The following is a 14109-nucleotide window of genomic DNA, read 5'->3' on the forward strand; positions in this document are numbered from 1 at the left end:
GCTTTTTTCTGCGGGTGGAAATGCTGAGACAAAAGATTTTTGTTTGATTTGGTCAGTCATGCTGATGCTTACAGAAATGTGAGTTCTGAGAGACGAGAATTAGGTTGCTCTGAGCTGCTTCCCTCCTTCAGGTGATTTGTAGGGGTGATTAACTCGGTAATACCAAATTGTGTGTGGGAGGCAATTAGCGTGAATGCACAGCTGGGTCACATAACAGAATGGTGGCCACTGCTGGGTATTTAACAAGGCCTGAAAGTGCCTTTTTAACACCTCTTTGAGGGTAATTGTTTAATGTTACTGATTCATATCAGCTCGAAGGTCAGGTTTTTGGAGGTAGGTGCCTAGCGTTTTCTAGAAACAATCTCCTTTTGTGGTAGCTTAACTCCAGGCCTGAGATAGAACTTACTGCTGTGATCTCTGTGTGTTTTATCCTGACAGGAAATTGATTTTAAAAGTGCTGTTTGTGCATAAATATTGCTTCCATGTAGTCATCAGAATCTTGTGCAGTGTAAGAACAATTGCATGGTTAATATTAAAACAAAACCTAGTAGAGAATGGGTGGGCGAAATTCTGCATATATTAGTTTATCTCCATCCCTTTTTAATGCATTACTGATTATTATGTCACATAAATAGCAGATGGTAGTGCCAGTTTTCTCATTCATCACTCATTTGTACATAGATGAAATCCAAAGACAGATAAAAGGATTGTAAATGCTTGATTTTAATTTTTCATTTTTGTTTGTAGGTTGTTGTTACTGCAGATAATATTGTCATTGCTACTGGAGGAAGACCAAAATACCCTACACATGTAAGTTACCCTTCCATTTGACAACTTCAGTGCTTTGCTAAGATGCAGAACACAGTGAAGGAAGATAAAGAATGTAAAAATAAAGCAACACATGAGAGGTTTTTGTACTTGTGTCACACAAAAAATTGTCTTCATATAAAGGATGGCTTTTTAGAAAAAACATTTCCATAGACAACAATTTGCTCTGATTCAGTATGTTGGTGTTGCTTAGAGCTGTAGGATAATTCAGGTTGGAAGTTGGCAGCCCCAGATATATTCCCCTTGGTCTGTGCTTCAGCCAACACAGCCTGAATTGCTATTAACTTCTATTGCTGACAGGATTTGCATTGTAGATTCACCTGTGTGATCATAGGTTGCAGGTGCATTGGAGTATGGAATCACAAGTGATGATCTGTTCTGGTTAAAGAAATCTCCTGGAAAAACGTAAGTTACCTTACCATGGCTGTAATAGATGCTGGCATTCCTACCTTCTCTATATAGCAGGGTGAATTTTTCTTCTGTTTTCCTTCTGAATTTTTCTTCTGTTTTCCTTCTGAAAATGTGCTTTTCAATGCAGCAGTATCATCCTACCAAACTTCATTAGTAGCTCTTCCCCCTCCTCCTGTTATGAAATTCCCTTCTAAAATCAAATTAAATAACATTTTCACCGTGTTGGGCTGTGCTGTAGCTATTACACCCTGAATCACAAGAGGGCAGCATGAACTCACCTGGGGGCTGCTCAGTCCCTGCTCCTCAATTAGGGGAGAAGTTCCAATATAATTTTGCTTTCTCCTAAGTTCTGGTAATGGCAGTTCTGATAACAAAAGAAAATATGAAGAAACATTTGGATCACTTTTGCTTTGGAAGCTATTGTTTAACTGAAATATTAGAACATTGCTTTTAATGGAAATACTAAAATGCCACAGCTGTTTTTTACAGCACACAGCACAGTAAGATTCCAAGTCAACACTGCCATAGAGCAATTTCCTGATGAAGATAATTGTGATAGGAAATGCAGATTTGCTAGCCTGAAAGTCAGATAATGCTATATTTTTGTCTTCTCTATTGAGCAATTCTAGAAAAAACAAGAGACTTCAAGCTATTATGCTAGTGTTTGTGCAAAAAAAAAACTTGCCATTCATGGCAGTGACTTTCTGCTATAAAAAATGCACTGTATTAAGCTAAACTTCAAATAGGAAAATCAGGCTTCTTGGTACAGTTTCAGAAAGAAAGTAAATTTGTTGTTGTTTGTAGTGTTTCAGTCACCTCTAGAATGTTGAGGGCATGATTTATGTGAGGAAATTGTTTTTAAGAAAAGCAACACCCACCCCCCTCAAAAAAAAACCCCAACAAAATCCCAAACCAAATTATAAGATTTATCCTTGTAAGAGGTTTCTGTGAAAATGTGGCTCTTGTCCAGTTGCTGCCAATGCAAGTTGTAACAGTGTAATGTGGGAGTCTAGTGTTTATATGTTGCATTCCTCAGATTTAGTCAAAATAAGCCTGCAGGGGCTACAGTAGCATTTCTGTGCTTTATCAGGCTGTGTCTTAGCAAATGAAGGAGGGAGTTGTTAAAGGTTTGTTTCTGTCGGATTTGTTTCTGTTATAAATATTCCCAAGGTTCAGTTTAACACCTTTTGTTTTCAGTCTGAGCTGTGTTGTAGTTATTCTTTCTTTTCTCCCTCTCCAAGTGTACATATCTCAGCTACAAATTACATGCCTGGAGGTTATAGAACTGTCAGTCCTGCAGTTATTCTTTTTTCTTTTTTTTTTTTTTTAAGTAAACCATTAACCAACTTTAAAAGTCCCATAGATATACAAAATGGGGCAGAAACTCACTCCTGAGATGAAGGGTTTTGGCAGAGTGAATTAGAAGAGATGCCTTGAAATGTGTTGAGAATGAGTAAGAAATTGAACAGGTGTGAACAAGGTTAGGTTCTGCTTTCCTAACTTTTCTTTTAGACACTGACAATGCCCAGGAACCCCCTGTTTTGTACAAGAAAGTGTGAATAATGTGGGGCTGATGCTATGAGTAAGTGCCAGCTGACATCCATTTTTCATCTAATGAAAAAGAAGAGCAAACATATGCCCAAATTACAGAAATTCTCATTCTTTTCCCTGTGAATCTCCAGTAGATATTTCTTTATGGGCAGTATGAGGCTTTTTACAGCACTTCCCAGGAGCTGCATGCTAATGAGGGTGTGATCATTCATTCACAGATGAATCAGCTGCCCTAATGCTGGAAAAATTATTTCCCATTATGTTAAATTATTTGCCAAGCATAAACCCCAGACTAGCAGATTTTAATCGCTTTTACTCAACCTATTCTCTGTACACCTTCAGAAGTTGTGTGTTTTTATTGTAAGATAGAGAGATGTTATCTGGAGCCTTTTGTAAGAAAACATGTGTTGTACTGACTGTGCAGTCCCTGGGGCTTACAGAGCTGCAGCCTCCATGTCTGCACTCCTCAGAAGTTTAAAAGCAGTGCTGTTAGAACTGAGAGTTGCTGCAGATTTGTTTAGGGTAAGGCATAGGCCACAAGCCCATTCAAAAACCTAACAAAATACTTTGTTGTCAGTGGAAATACTGTGTGGGATGCCATCTCCAAACTGTGAGATTTTAACAAGTCTGTATAAGACATAAACAGCAGAGGAGTGCAAGTGCAGCCTGTCCAGCAGCTGAGTGTTAATGGCTGCCTGTCTGGAGCTGCTTGTACCTGCAGAACAGGGACTGAGCATTCTGCCTTTTGTAGCCAGCAAATGTAGGGGTGGGGAGAGAGGAACTGCTGCTGTGTAGGGATCAGCTGGGGACAGAGATGGAAGCTGCTGTGTAGGGAGAGCTGATACACCTCATAAATTGCAAGTGTTGATGGACAATTGCAATTATATTCTTGATTGAAAGGCTGTGAAATATTGAGAGAGGTGGGAGCTGGGGTTTTATTTAAGAAATAAAATGGATATATTTGGTAAATATCAGTCTAAGTAAATCTATTAAACCCATTTTCTGTAACATCATAAATGTTTGAAGACAGGAAGGACAAATATTTGGCATCTGGAAAAAATACAGTGATTAAAAAGCAGATGGTTATAAATCAAAATGAAATTTAGCAATGAATAAAATCTTCATTGGGAACTGTAATCTACTTGATAGGAAGACATAATCTAATTGATAGACCATCCCCATGTGCTGAAAGATGAGCTGTCAGGGAAAAAGATTGGCCTGGCTGAATAGAGGGTTTTAACTGGAACTCAGGAAAAAAAAGGGTGTTTATGCCCCTGGGAGAAGAGGGAGGACCACAAGGATGCCATAAGATTGTGCAGGGAGAAAATTAGAGGGGCCAAAGCCCAATTAGAACCTTATCTGGCTACTGCTGTAAAAGGCAATAAAAATGTTTCTATAAATACAGTAGCAACAAAAGGAGGGCTCAGGAGAATCCCCATCCTTTATTGGATGTCGGGGGGAGAAACACAGAAATAAGGATAAGGAAAAGGCTGAGTTACTTAATGCCTTCTCTGCCTCAGTCCTTAATAGTAAGAGCAGTTGTTCTGTGGTACCCAGCCCCTGAGCTGAAAGATGGGGACAGGGAACAGAATGAAGCCCCCATAAATCATGAGGACTTGGTTAGAAACCTGCTACAGCCCTTGGACATGCACAAATCCAAGGTTCTGGAGGGGATCCACCCCAGAGTGCTGAGGGAGCTGATGGAAGAGCTGACTGAGCCACCCTCCATCATTTCCCAGCACTCCTGGCTAACTCAGGGCTCCCAGCTGACTGGAAGTTGGCAAATGTGACATCCACATCAGAAAATATTTTTTTTCTGGTTATGCAAAAATATGCACAAGCTCATTCCACTGCTTTCTTCTTTTCTTCTTTTTCTGTAACAGGTTGGTTGTTGGAGCCAGCTGTATCCTTTGAAAAGCCTGTGATGATCTGTGATTATAACTAGCATAGCTGTCTTTCCTATGAAAGTTCAGTTTTCGGAATTTCTCTGCTCATGTCATGTAGTTGAGTTGATAAGAGAATAGTAATAGTTTTCTATGCAGTAGCACCATGGAAATTAAGATCAGCTGAGGATAAATTCTCAGGATCTTAAATCCAGTGTTAACTATGTTAACTATAAGACTTCCAAGTTTTATTCTATGTACAAAGGCAAGCTAAAGATGTCTGTGTGAGGAGAACTTGGTATCTCCAAGTGAAAAGCCCTTGTATACTACTCATATATTGTGTTTATTGAAATTGTTGTTTACATTTGCTTAACTGGTGTGTCACCAGATGTGTCCCTTGAGTGTGCTGGTTTTCTGACAGGCATTGGATTGGACACTACAGTCATGATGAGAAGTGTTCCACTTCGTGGGTTTGATCAGGCAAGTACAGAGTATCTTACATCTCCTTATCTAGCAAATAAATTAAAAGATAGATTTTATTGTTTTTATCTCCTAAAGAAAAAATGTTGTTTGCATCTCCAAACATTTCCTAATATGTGCACAGATTTTGAGTTGGGAGTATTGTTGCTTAAGTGGCAGTGACAAACACCACCCATGCTAGTGACACTAGTGACAGATCCTGGTTGTACGTCACCCTCTCCCATCTGGAGTGCCTTCCTTCAAACTAGTGGCTTGTATGCCTTAAAAGTAGTACCATGAGTTTGCAAAACATTGTGTAAGAACAATTCTTGGGATTTACACTCCTCACTGAAGAAATCCACACCTGTAACAGCATGAGGTCTGAGCAAGCAGGGAATAGTGTGTGTGTAGCACTTGGTCAAACACTTACAGTAGGAGAACTTGATCCTCTGTAGGCAGGAGGAGCACAATGGCCACACCAAAGTTAATAAAGTATTAATGGAGATAAAATAATTATGTCCAGTCTGCAGCCACATTGAGGTTGATGGAAACTGATTAATGAGCTCTCATGTTTCTGAAGAGACATAATCCTGCTGTTGCCTTCATATTAGTTAATATCAACTTTGAAAATAAAGTTTTGTAAGCTGAGAGAGCTTGTGTGGAGTTGTTCTATGTGAATGGTTTTGTAATAATATCCTTTAAGTAATAAACATACTCTGGCAAGGTGCAACCCGAGTTCCTGCTAGTCAAGAGCACTGATATCTTTGGATAAACCTGTTGATACCACATTTTACTGCTTCATTTTGGTGTGGCATTATTTCAAACAGGCTCTTAGGACAAAAGTGGTTTGGTTTTTTGGTTTTGTATTAGAACTTCTCATGAAACCTTAGTGATTCACAGTCATTGCAGAGAAATGTCAGGTGTTATGGCAAATGGAAATATCTTTCTCCCATTGTTTTATGAAAGTATTTAATTTTCATCAAACTACTAGAAAATTGTGATTATGGTAATGGTAAATTGAACATGCTCTAGATTATGTAAACAACAAATGCTTTAAAAGCAACTATTTTATTAATTTACTGTTCTATTTTTTGAAAATAATTTGAGTATGCAGGTGTAGGTGCCTCTTGGAATGAAGTTGCAGGTCATAGTGGCTCCCTAAGTTGTTATGTGTTAGCAGTGCATAGTAACTAAGTGATAAAGAATGTTTGAAATGCACCAAGTATTTACTGGGGTTTCCTGAACCCAGCTGAAGGAGGGGTTTACATTGAAAAGGTCACATATCTAAGAAAAAACAAATTTGTTTCACTACTCAACAGCAAATGGCTTCTTTAGTAACTGAGCACATGGAATCTTATGGCACAAAATTTTTAAAGAGATGCTTCCCAACTAAAGTTGAAAAACTGGAGAGCGACAGATTGCAAGTCACTTGGAAAAATGCTGACCTGGACACAGAAGAAAACGACTCTTTCAACACCGTGATGTGGGCAGTAGGTAAATATGATTATCTTAACGTTTCTTTGCAATGCTTTCCATTCTGAAAGTGAAGTCACTTCATCATGGGGTCAAACAACCCCCCCATTAAATGTTTAGTGACTTAAACATTGATTATTGTTTAATTCTTTTCTTGCATGCCTGACTTGTTCATTTACAGTCTAAAAACACATTAAAGTTACAGTGACTGGAAGAGGTCTGTGGTAACTATTTTTGCATGAGCTGCAATAAATGGGAGACCATCTAGTCTTTCTCACTTTTACTAGAGTAAGAACATGAGTTCCAGCAAGCTCTGCTTTGCAGGTAGTGTTCTCTAAGTCCATACTCTTGATTGATTCATGAAGCTATTCACTGTAAGTGCATATTTATCCTTCTAGGATTTTTTCTAAACTGTGCTGCTTAAGTTTGTTACTGCAGCTGTCATCCAATTCAGAGAAAAAAGAAGTAACTGGCTCTAAAAACCCAAGCTCTTGCAGGGAACCTTGAAACTGTATAGCTTTTTGAAATCTGGTTAGGGACTTTCACATATCTCAGACCCCTTGGAACTGACATACGATGACTAAGAGTAAATTGCTTTAAAAGAATGCTGTGATAAATGTCTGTGAGCATAATCACCAGAAATGGGAATCAAATCTGGGGTTTTCCTCCTTTGAGACAAATGCTGCTTCCTTCAATGACTAACATACTAAATTATGTACAAGGCTCCTGCCCACAGGAATGAAAATACTCCTTGAGTGTTGCCTCCCTGAGCTGCTCATTTGTCGCTGTTACCAGTCTGTCCTCAGTTTCTGTATTGGTTCAAATGGGCTGTAAGCCCACCAGAGTAGGAGACTCTTGTCTTTTGTGCTTGTAAAGCTTTGTGAATATCTGGAATTCTAGACCAATAATGCATGGTTAAATGTAGTAGTGGTATTTGGCAGGCAGATGATATCTGGCAAACAAAGTAAATAGGCTTAAACGTACTGCCCAAGAAATCTGTGTGGATGCAGACAAGTAATCAGTTTTACTAGCAGCTTTAGCAATCCCCTTGACTACTTTATATTCTTTTTATCTGGCATTTCTGTTTTAGAGTAGTGGGAATGCATTACTCTTTCATTTGTTTATAACATAAATTTAAATTCTTGTGGTTGTAGAATAGATCCATTACAGGATCAGAAACAGGTCATTTATAGCATTTCGTATTTTGCCCAGTGGATTTAATCTACTATCCAGTTGTTCCATTTCCCGGTTAAGTCAGCTTTATATCTTCCTAATACCCCAAACAGAGAGCAGGTTGTGCATTGTGACAAATGTTTTCTTTTCCTTACTGTAACTACTACTCTCTGAGAAGTGCCTTGGGCTCTACAAGTTGTGGAAACAGCCTGTAATAATGGATTATTCTCATCAGAACCAATCAAACAGACTAGCGCTTGCCGAGAGCAAAAACACGCTCATGCTATCTGGACACATAAGAATTCTGAAAACTGTAGAATAATATTCATGAGGTGAGATGAAAATGTTTCCAAAAAGTGGGTTTCTAAGTGCTGTATTTGATTTTTCTTAAGCTTTCTGGTAAAAAACCCAACCCGTTCTGTGGTTCTATGAAAAGTACACTGAGTTGGAGACACACATGTCAAATGTCAAGTCAGTTTGTTGACTTTTGTCTAAGATGGAAAAAAGAGCTTTTAAGTTGAAAAATAAGAAAAAAATCTTGGTTTACTGTTAATTATAATGGAATAAGTTTGCATGATAGACTGTTGCAATTCAGTTGTAACATGAGTCTGCTCATTATTTCAATACAGAGGAATTACATGTGTTATAATTTTTGTCATAGATTTGAGTTACAATCCATGTTTAGAAACAGCAAAATGAATAGTGTGAGGATTTTGTGTTGCCTTTTTTTAGTGTTCAGATTGGCACTCCACCCTTAAGGATTAAACACATTAACAGTTAAAGCTGGTTAATTGGTGTGCAGTCCATATGATTCATTGTTTTGCTCTGTATCAACACACCCACACCAGGTGTCTCAGATAATAGGCTGGGAAACTCAGTGGTGTTGAGGATTTCCTGTCTGCAGATGTGCCAGTTAGAATACTGATTGAAGCAAGTCAGCTTGTAGAGTTGGTTAAAAAGCAGCTGCTACTGTTAACTAATTGTAGCCTAAATTATAGTACATATTTCCATCATTTTTGCCAGTGCATCATGGAATTTTAGTAGAAGTTTTTATTAATAATGTTTAAAATAGTTACTGATAGTACTGTAGCTTATTAAACTATGTCCCACTATCTCTTAATGTCAACCTTTTGAAAAGAAAATTGGGTTGTGTTTGTCTGATCAGTTTTGTTTTGCATTTGGAATGTGTGATTTTCTGCTTGTATGGATAAGCCAGTAAAAGCAGGCACAATACTCCCTTTGTTTTTCTAGCAGCTTTTTTTGAACTAGTCAAAATATTTGAGGGGAGAAAAAGAAATCTCATTTTGACACGTTTTAATTTAATTTAAAAGTTTCAGTCTTCAGTCAAGCTTTGTAGGTAACTCATGGACCTATCATACCTTGCTGAGGGACTACATACTGTTATATTCCTTCAGTGCAAGAGCTTGTTCTTGATGTTTATTTGATTTTTCCAGTTCAGCTCTGTATGTCTTTCTGTCTTACTAGTGCTGTCTTTGGCTTCTAGAGAATTCTCCTGAAATGATAAGATTTTGAGGTTTTGAACAGAATCCTTGCTGTTTGGTATGGACAAATGGTTAAGTACATAACATTTTTTGTAATAGTGTTCTTCAAGGCTTACAACCAAACCAGTTTGGGTTAACAAGGGAAACAGAAACTTTGTTAGGAGATTTTCTGTGAAAAGTCCCGTAAAGTAAAATTTTCCTGTGATCTCCTATGAGCACATCTCTGCCAGCCCCCGTAGAAAAGGGAATGGGATTTAGATTTATCGTGGCAAACACAATTTTGCCATTGAGTTTTTAATCTTTGAACTATTCAGTGAAAAATAAAGCACCTTGGTTGATCTCAGACAACTCTTAGTGCTGATGTGCTGTGGTTTGCTGAAGCTTTGGGGCTTTGTTCTGAGCTTCCCATGTCTGTCTCTCTTACTAACTTAAATTCATTATTCTCTTGATTAGATACGGTTTCTGCAATCCTAATGAAAATTGTCAATCCCATTATATCAGCCAGTGCTTTTAGGTTTTTTCCAATATCTAATTTTAAGGGCATTCAGTCAGACTTTATTAAGCAGCACATTTTTAATGTGCTTTTCCCTTTGTGTAACCAACCCATAAACTTTCAGTGTAACTTTTATTTTATGCCACTTATTATACCAGCCTGTAACTACTTGTTCAAAAAAATAACTTGTTCACGTGCAAGGTTATGCCTCTAAATCTACATGTGAAGAAGGTTGGATTGAGAACTATTTCAGCACTAAGGTGCTATTTGAGTTGATAGGTAATGCTTACCTTTACTTCAATGATGGTAGAAATAGATTTTAAAATGGCAGAAAATTACTCCAAAGTAATTTTTTGAAAACAGTATAATTACTGCATGCAGAAAACAGATTCTGTTCAATCTAAATGCTGAGGAGATTGAAGCCAATGACCTACCTCTCTTGGGAGTGGTGGTTGAGTGCTCATTTTTGAGACTGCAGAGCCATCCTTTGAAACCAAACCTTTGGTTAAAGCAAGCTTTGTGTGGGAGAAATAATCTAAGAGGAAACTGTAACTTTCTTCTCAGAAAATGTTTCCAGCCCTTTTTCCTTTTTACAGGACATTAAGAACAGGAAAAGTAGAATTTTAGAAGTCTGTCCCATGCTGTAAGTTTTTAATTTGATTACATGTCACTTGGAGTTGCTTTCGTTGTGAACTCCAGGTGTGCACTGGATGGCCACAGGCAGGTTTTTGCTCATTGCAGCACAAGCTTTCTGCTGAGGGGACCCCTCTGTGTAAAAAGTGTTGGTGCTACAGGAGAGTACAGTGAGCAGCCTTGCCAGAGAAGCAATTACTGCCCCAGTATTGACTAAGGGCCAGATTTTTTTTCAAATTGTGGCAGCCACACTGGAGGTTTATCAGTAAAGGATGTTCAAAAGCATCCTTGTAGAAATGGTGCACACTGATATCAATGTGATAAAGGTTCTGAACTTTTTTTAACCTTATTTAATCTTGCTCTAGTCTGTATTTTCTGTAATCTGAACAGTAGTTACACTGAAGTGGTTTTTATTAGTCATTATCAGCTGGTTATGTTTTAGTGAACATCTTGTGGGTTTTAGGAGACATTTGAAGGAGGAAAGGGCAGTGGTATTGAAACTCATTTGGGGAATGTGTCAGGCACTCAGAATGAAGAGAGTACTTAGACTGGGAACACAGACAAGATTTTGATTAAGGTCAGACTGAGGTCAGATTGGATAAAGTTATAAGGTGATGTGCCAATATATAGGGAAGAAGTGGAGAAGATTATTTGGCTTGAGTTTTATTCCTGAAAAACTCTCCTGTCACCCAGCAGTATCCTCACAGTGGCCATCTACAATAAAATGTGTAGTTGGCTCTAGTTTGGATTTTTCAGATGTTGAGAGGCAAACAGGCATTCTAACTTCTGTGGTTAAGAAACTCTGGAAGACCCGTTATAAAATTCTGCTGTCAGCTGCACCTTTATCACCCTGGGAAATCTTACTGGGTATAAGAGTATGCTGTCACTCATTTACCACTGCTACTCACCTGACTGTGGCTGTGCCTCTGGATTCTGAGTTTAGCTGTTTCAGTCTCCACTGTTGAAGGTCCTGCACCTGAAGGTCACAGTCTGATACTCGTTCCCAATGTTCTGTGGTCAGGTGTAATTCCCAGGAGCCCCGGGCAGGTGATGGGACACAAATGCCACAGCACACCACAGCCAGCCTGGCCATGTCTGTGATGTGACTTCAGCCACTCCCCTGTCACTCTCTGCAGTACAGCCCCCTGGCTGGCAGCCCCCTTAGGAAGCTGTGTTGTTAGATTTTACAAAAACAGATCAAAAAGCTGCTTTTGCTTTTAAAGTTAAAAGCAAAAGGGGGCTGGCACTGAAAGCAGGGCTCTGTGTGGTTTTCACAGCTGTGTAAGTGTATGGGTCTATGAAAGATGAGATTGTGGTGTGCTGTTAGAAGTGCAAGAGGCAGGTAACCTTTTTAAGGGTCAGATTTGAGTTACACCTTTCTTCTAGATGTCTGGCATATTTTGCTGTTTTGAATGAAAGCTATATCTAATCTTGTGTCCTATACAATTGTACACTCCTGTTCTTTGGCAGTTTCAGGACATCTTCAAACTAAAAGCACATGTGCTGATTTTAGGCAAAGAGTGGGTTTGTGTGCCTGATAGGATTTAGAATCTTAGAAGTAAGCTGTGAAGTCATGCTTTCTTGAAGTTGAAAATATGAAAAAATCAGGAGTTATGGGTATAAAATGAAAGTCCTTCTGAGAAATGGTGAGAACTGATTTTATAATAGTAAGTGAACGTTGGTAAACATCAAAATTCCCTGAATTTGGCACTACAACCTACCAAGACACATTGTATAATCATGAGCCTAAGCTACTGAATTTGAGATGAAGCAAGATCAGTAAGTATAATTCTTGTTTATGGGGATGAACCTGCATAGAGCTAAAGGCCAGTAAAGCTTCAGTTCAGTGTTTAAAAATTTTGGTTTTGCCTTCAAAAATAATAGTTAGGCAGTAAAATTGAGAGAGAAACTTTGCTGTGAGAAGTAGCTCATTTTTTTGTAACTCTTAGCTATTAATACCAAGCTGTACATATGTTAAAATTGGCTGCAATGGAAAGGTTAAGTGTTATCCTGCAGGTTTGATAAACTCAGCTGTTGTTGCCACAGGTCTTTAAATGACTCTATTGAGGGGTTTTCTTTTTTTCCTCTTTCAGTGCCTGCCATTGCGTGCTAAGTTTTCTCTCGGCTCTGCCTGGCAGGAAAAAGAGGAAACTAGAAAACCCCATTAGTTGTCCATTTGCAGAATACCCAGGTTTTACTCTCAATACCCAAAGAAATACAACGGTAGGAAGTTGTTTCACATCCGAGCCAAGATAAGGTCCTGGAGGTTTATTATTTTTGTTGCCTGATAGCATCAGGACTGGGGAGCAGGGGGCAGAGAAGGAACAGCAGATCAACATCCCATGGGGACCACAGAAGGGAAGACAGACAGATAGCCAAGTGCCGACAGCTTCAGTCAGTGCTCCCAGAGGAAGTGTTGGTTTCACCAGATGAAATTAATACACAGAAGTCTTTACAGAGGCATTCAGATGTGACATTGTTTGAGGGCCTGGCTATATGGAAGATGTATAAAGCACTGAATCATATGTTTACATATAATTAGGTCTGTATTGACAAGCCAGGTTTTCCTTTTGTTTAATAATTTCCTACATTAACATCAAAGAGCTTGTTTTTATAATGGAAACACATTTCCTCTTTTGTTTTGCTTTGCCATAGCTCTGTATTAAATTGAATGCAAATTGTGACTCACACAAAGGAGACTGGAATGTGTAGATATATCCATGTTCATTAAAGCCTCTAAAACAGACACAATGTTAAAAAAATTCCTTCATTTGGATCTATTCAGTTTGGTTTTTTTTCTGTGTGATCCTTAAATTTTTTTTTACTGCCATGTAATTTCACTGTGCTTATTAACTTTCAAACAAGTTGGATGGGATTTAAGATTCCAATTTCTGGGTCAGGAATTGCTTCCTTAGATACTCTATACGAAGCTCAGTGTAATGCTGTTAAGACTTCAGTGATCAAGGGGTAACTATGCAGAAAACACTACAAAAATATATTTTTAAAATATGAGATGATTTGATATCATTGGAATAGGAAGCTGTAATAAAATCTGGGCTTGGTTGGATTTGCCTCATTTGTTTTTAATTACATTTAAAATGTTTCTAAACTCTACAGAAATAGCTCAAATACAGTTTGAGATAACTAAATCAGCACTTAAATTTTATCAACTTTGCTCTCAAAACCTTTCATCTAGGGTGAGGATACTAAGTGTTTTAAGATAAGTGTATTCAGATTACAAGAAACAAGAACTTCAGGAATGTTTAACAGCATTATTAATATTTTTTATTCAAAAGTACACACAACACATTGTTGGGACTGGGCACCATTCAGTTAATGTTTATTGGAAATTTTCAGTGTAAAAGTTGTTTCATTTTTGTATGTATATTTGTGTTATATTAGAAAACCAAATTTAGAATCTTCAATAAATATGAAATTATGTGGGTTTTGTGCTTTTCCCAGTGGGTGTGGTTTTCCATATTTCAAAGGATAACCCTCTGATGTCTGAGCAAAGGCAATAGTGATTGAGCTCCTTTCCCACAGAATCTCATAGCCATGCTTTCCACCCCTGTAGCTTTCTCAGTATAAATTATCTCATATTTCTGCTTGGACTATCAAATAGAACAAAGTTCTTGGAGATCCACAGTGGAGGATGCCAGCTTTTTAGAATAACACTGCTGAAGTTTTCCAATTGCTTTTACTT

The 14109-nt window shown here is 38.1% G+C and overlaps 1 protein-coding gene across 1 annotated transcript in view; it reads left to right on the forward strand.

Moving 5' to 3' along the window:
* TXNRD2 (thioredoxin reductase 2) overlaps nucleotides 1-14109 on the forward strand; it is a 32207-nt gene that overhangs the window by 4225 nt on the left and 13873 nt on the right. Inside the window, exons 7-11 of the mRNA XM_071445392.1 lie at nucleotides 748-810; nucleotides 1163-1233; nucleotides 4674-4693; nucleotides 5062-5153; nucleotides 6452-6626. Of these exons, the coding sequence (XP_071301493.1) occupies nucleotides 748-810; nucleotides 1163-1233; nucleotides 4674-4693; nucleotides 5062-5153; nucleotides 6452-6626 (421 nt within the window). The remainder of the gene's footprint in view (nucleotides 1-747; nucleotides 811-1162; nucleotides 1234-4673; nucleotides 4694-5061; nucleotides 5154-6451; nucleotides 6627-14109) is intronic.

Source organism: Agelaius tricolor, unplaced genomic scaffold (genome assembly GCF_023055355.1).
Source record: "Agelaius tricolor isolate 1412-34295 unplaced genomic scaffold, bAgeTri1.0.p SCAF_20, whole genome shotgun sequence".
NCBI classification, from domain to species: Eukaryota; Metazoa; Chordata; class Aves; order Passeriformes; family Icteridae; genus Agelaius; species Agelaius tricolor.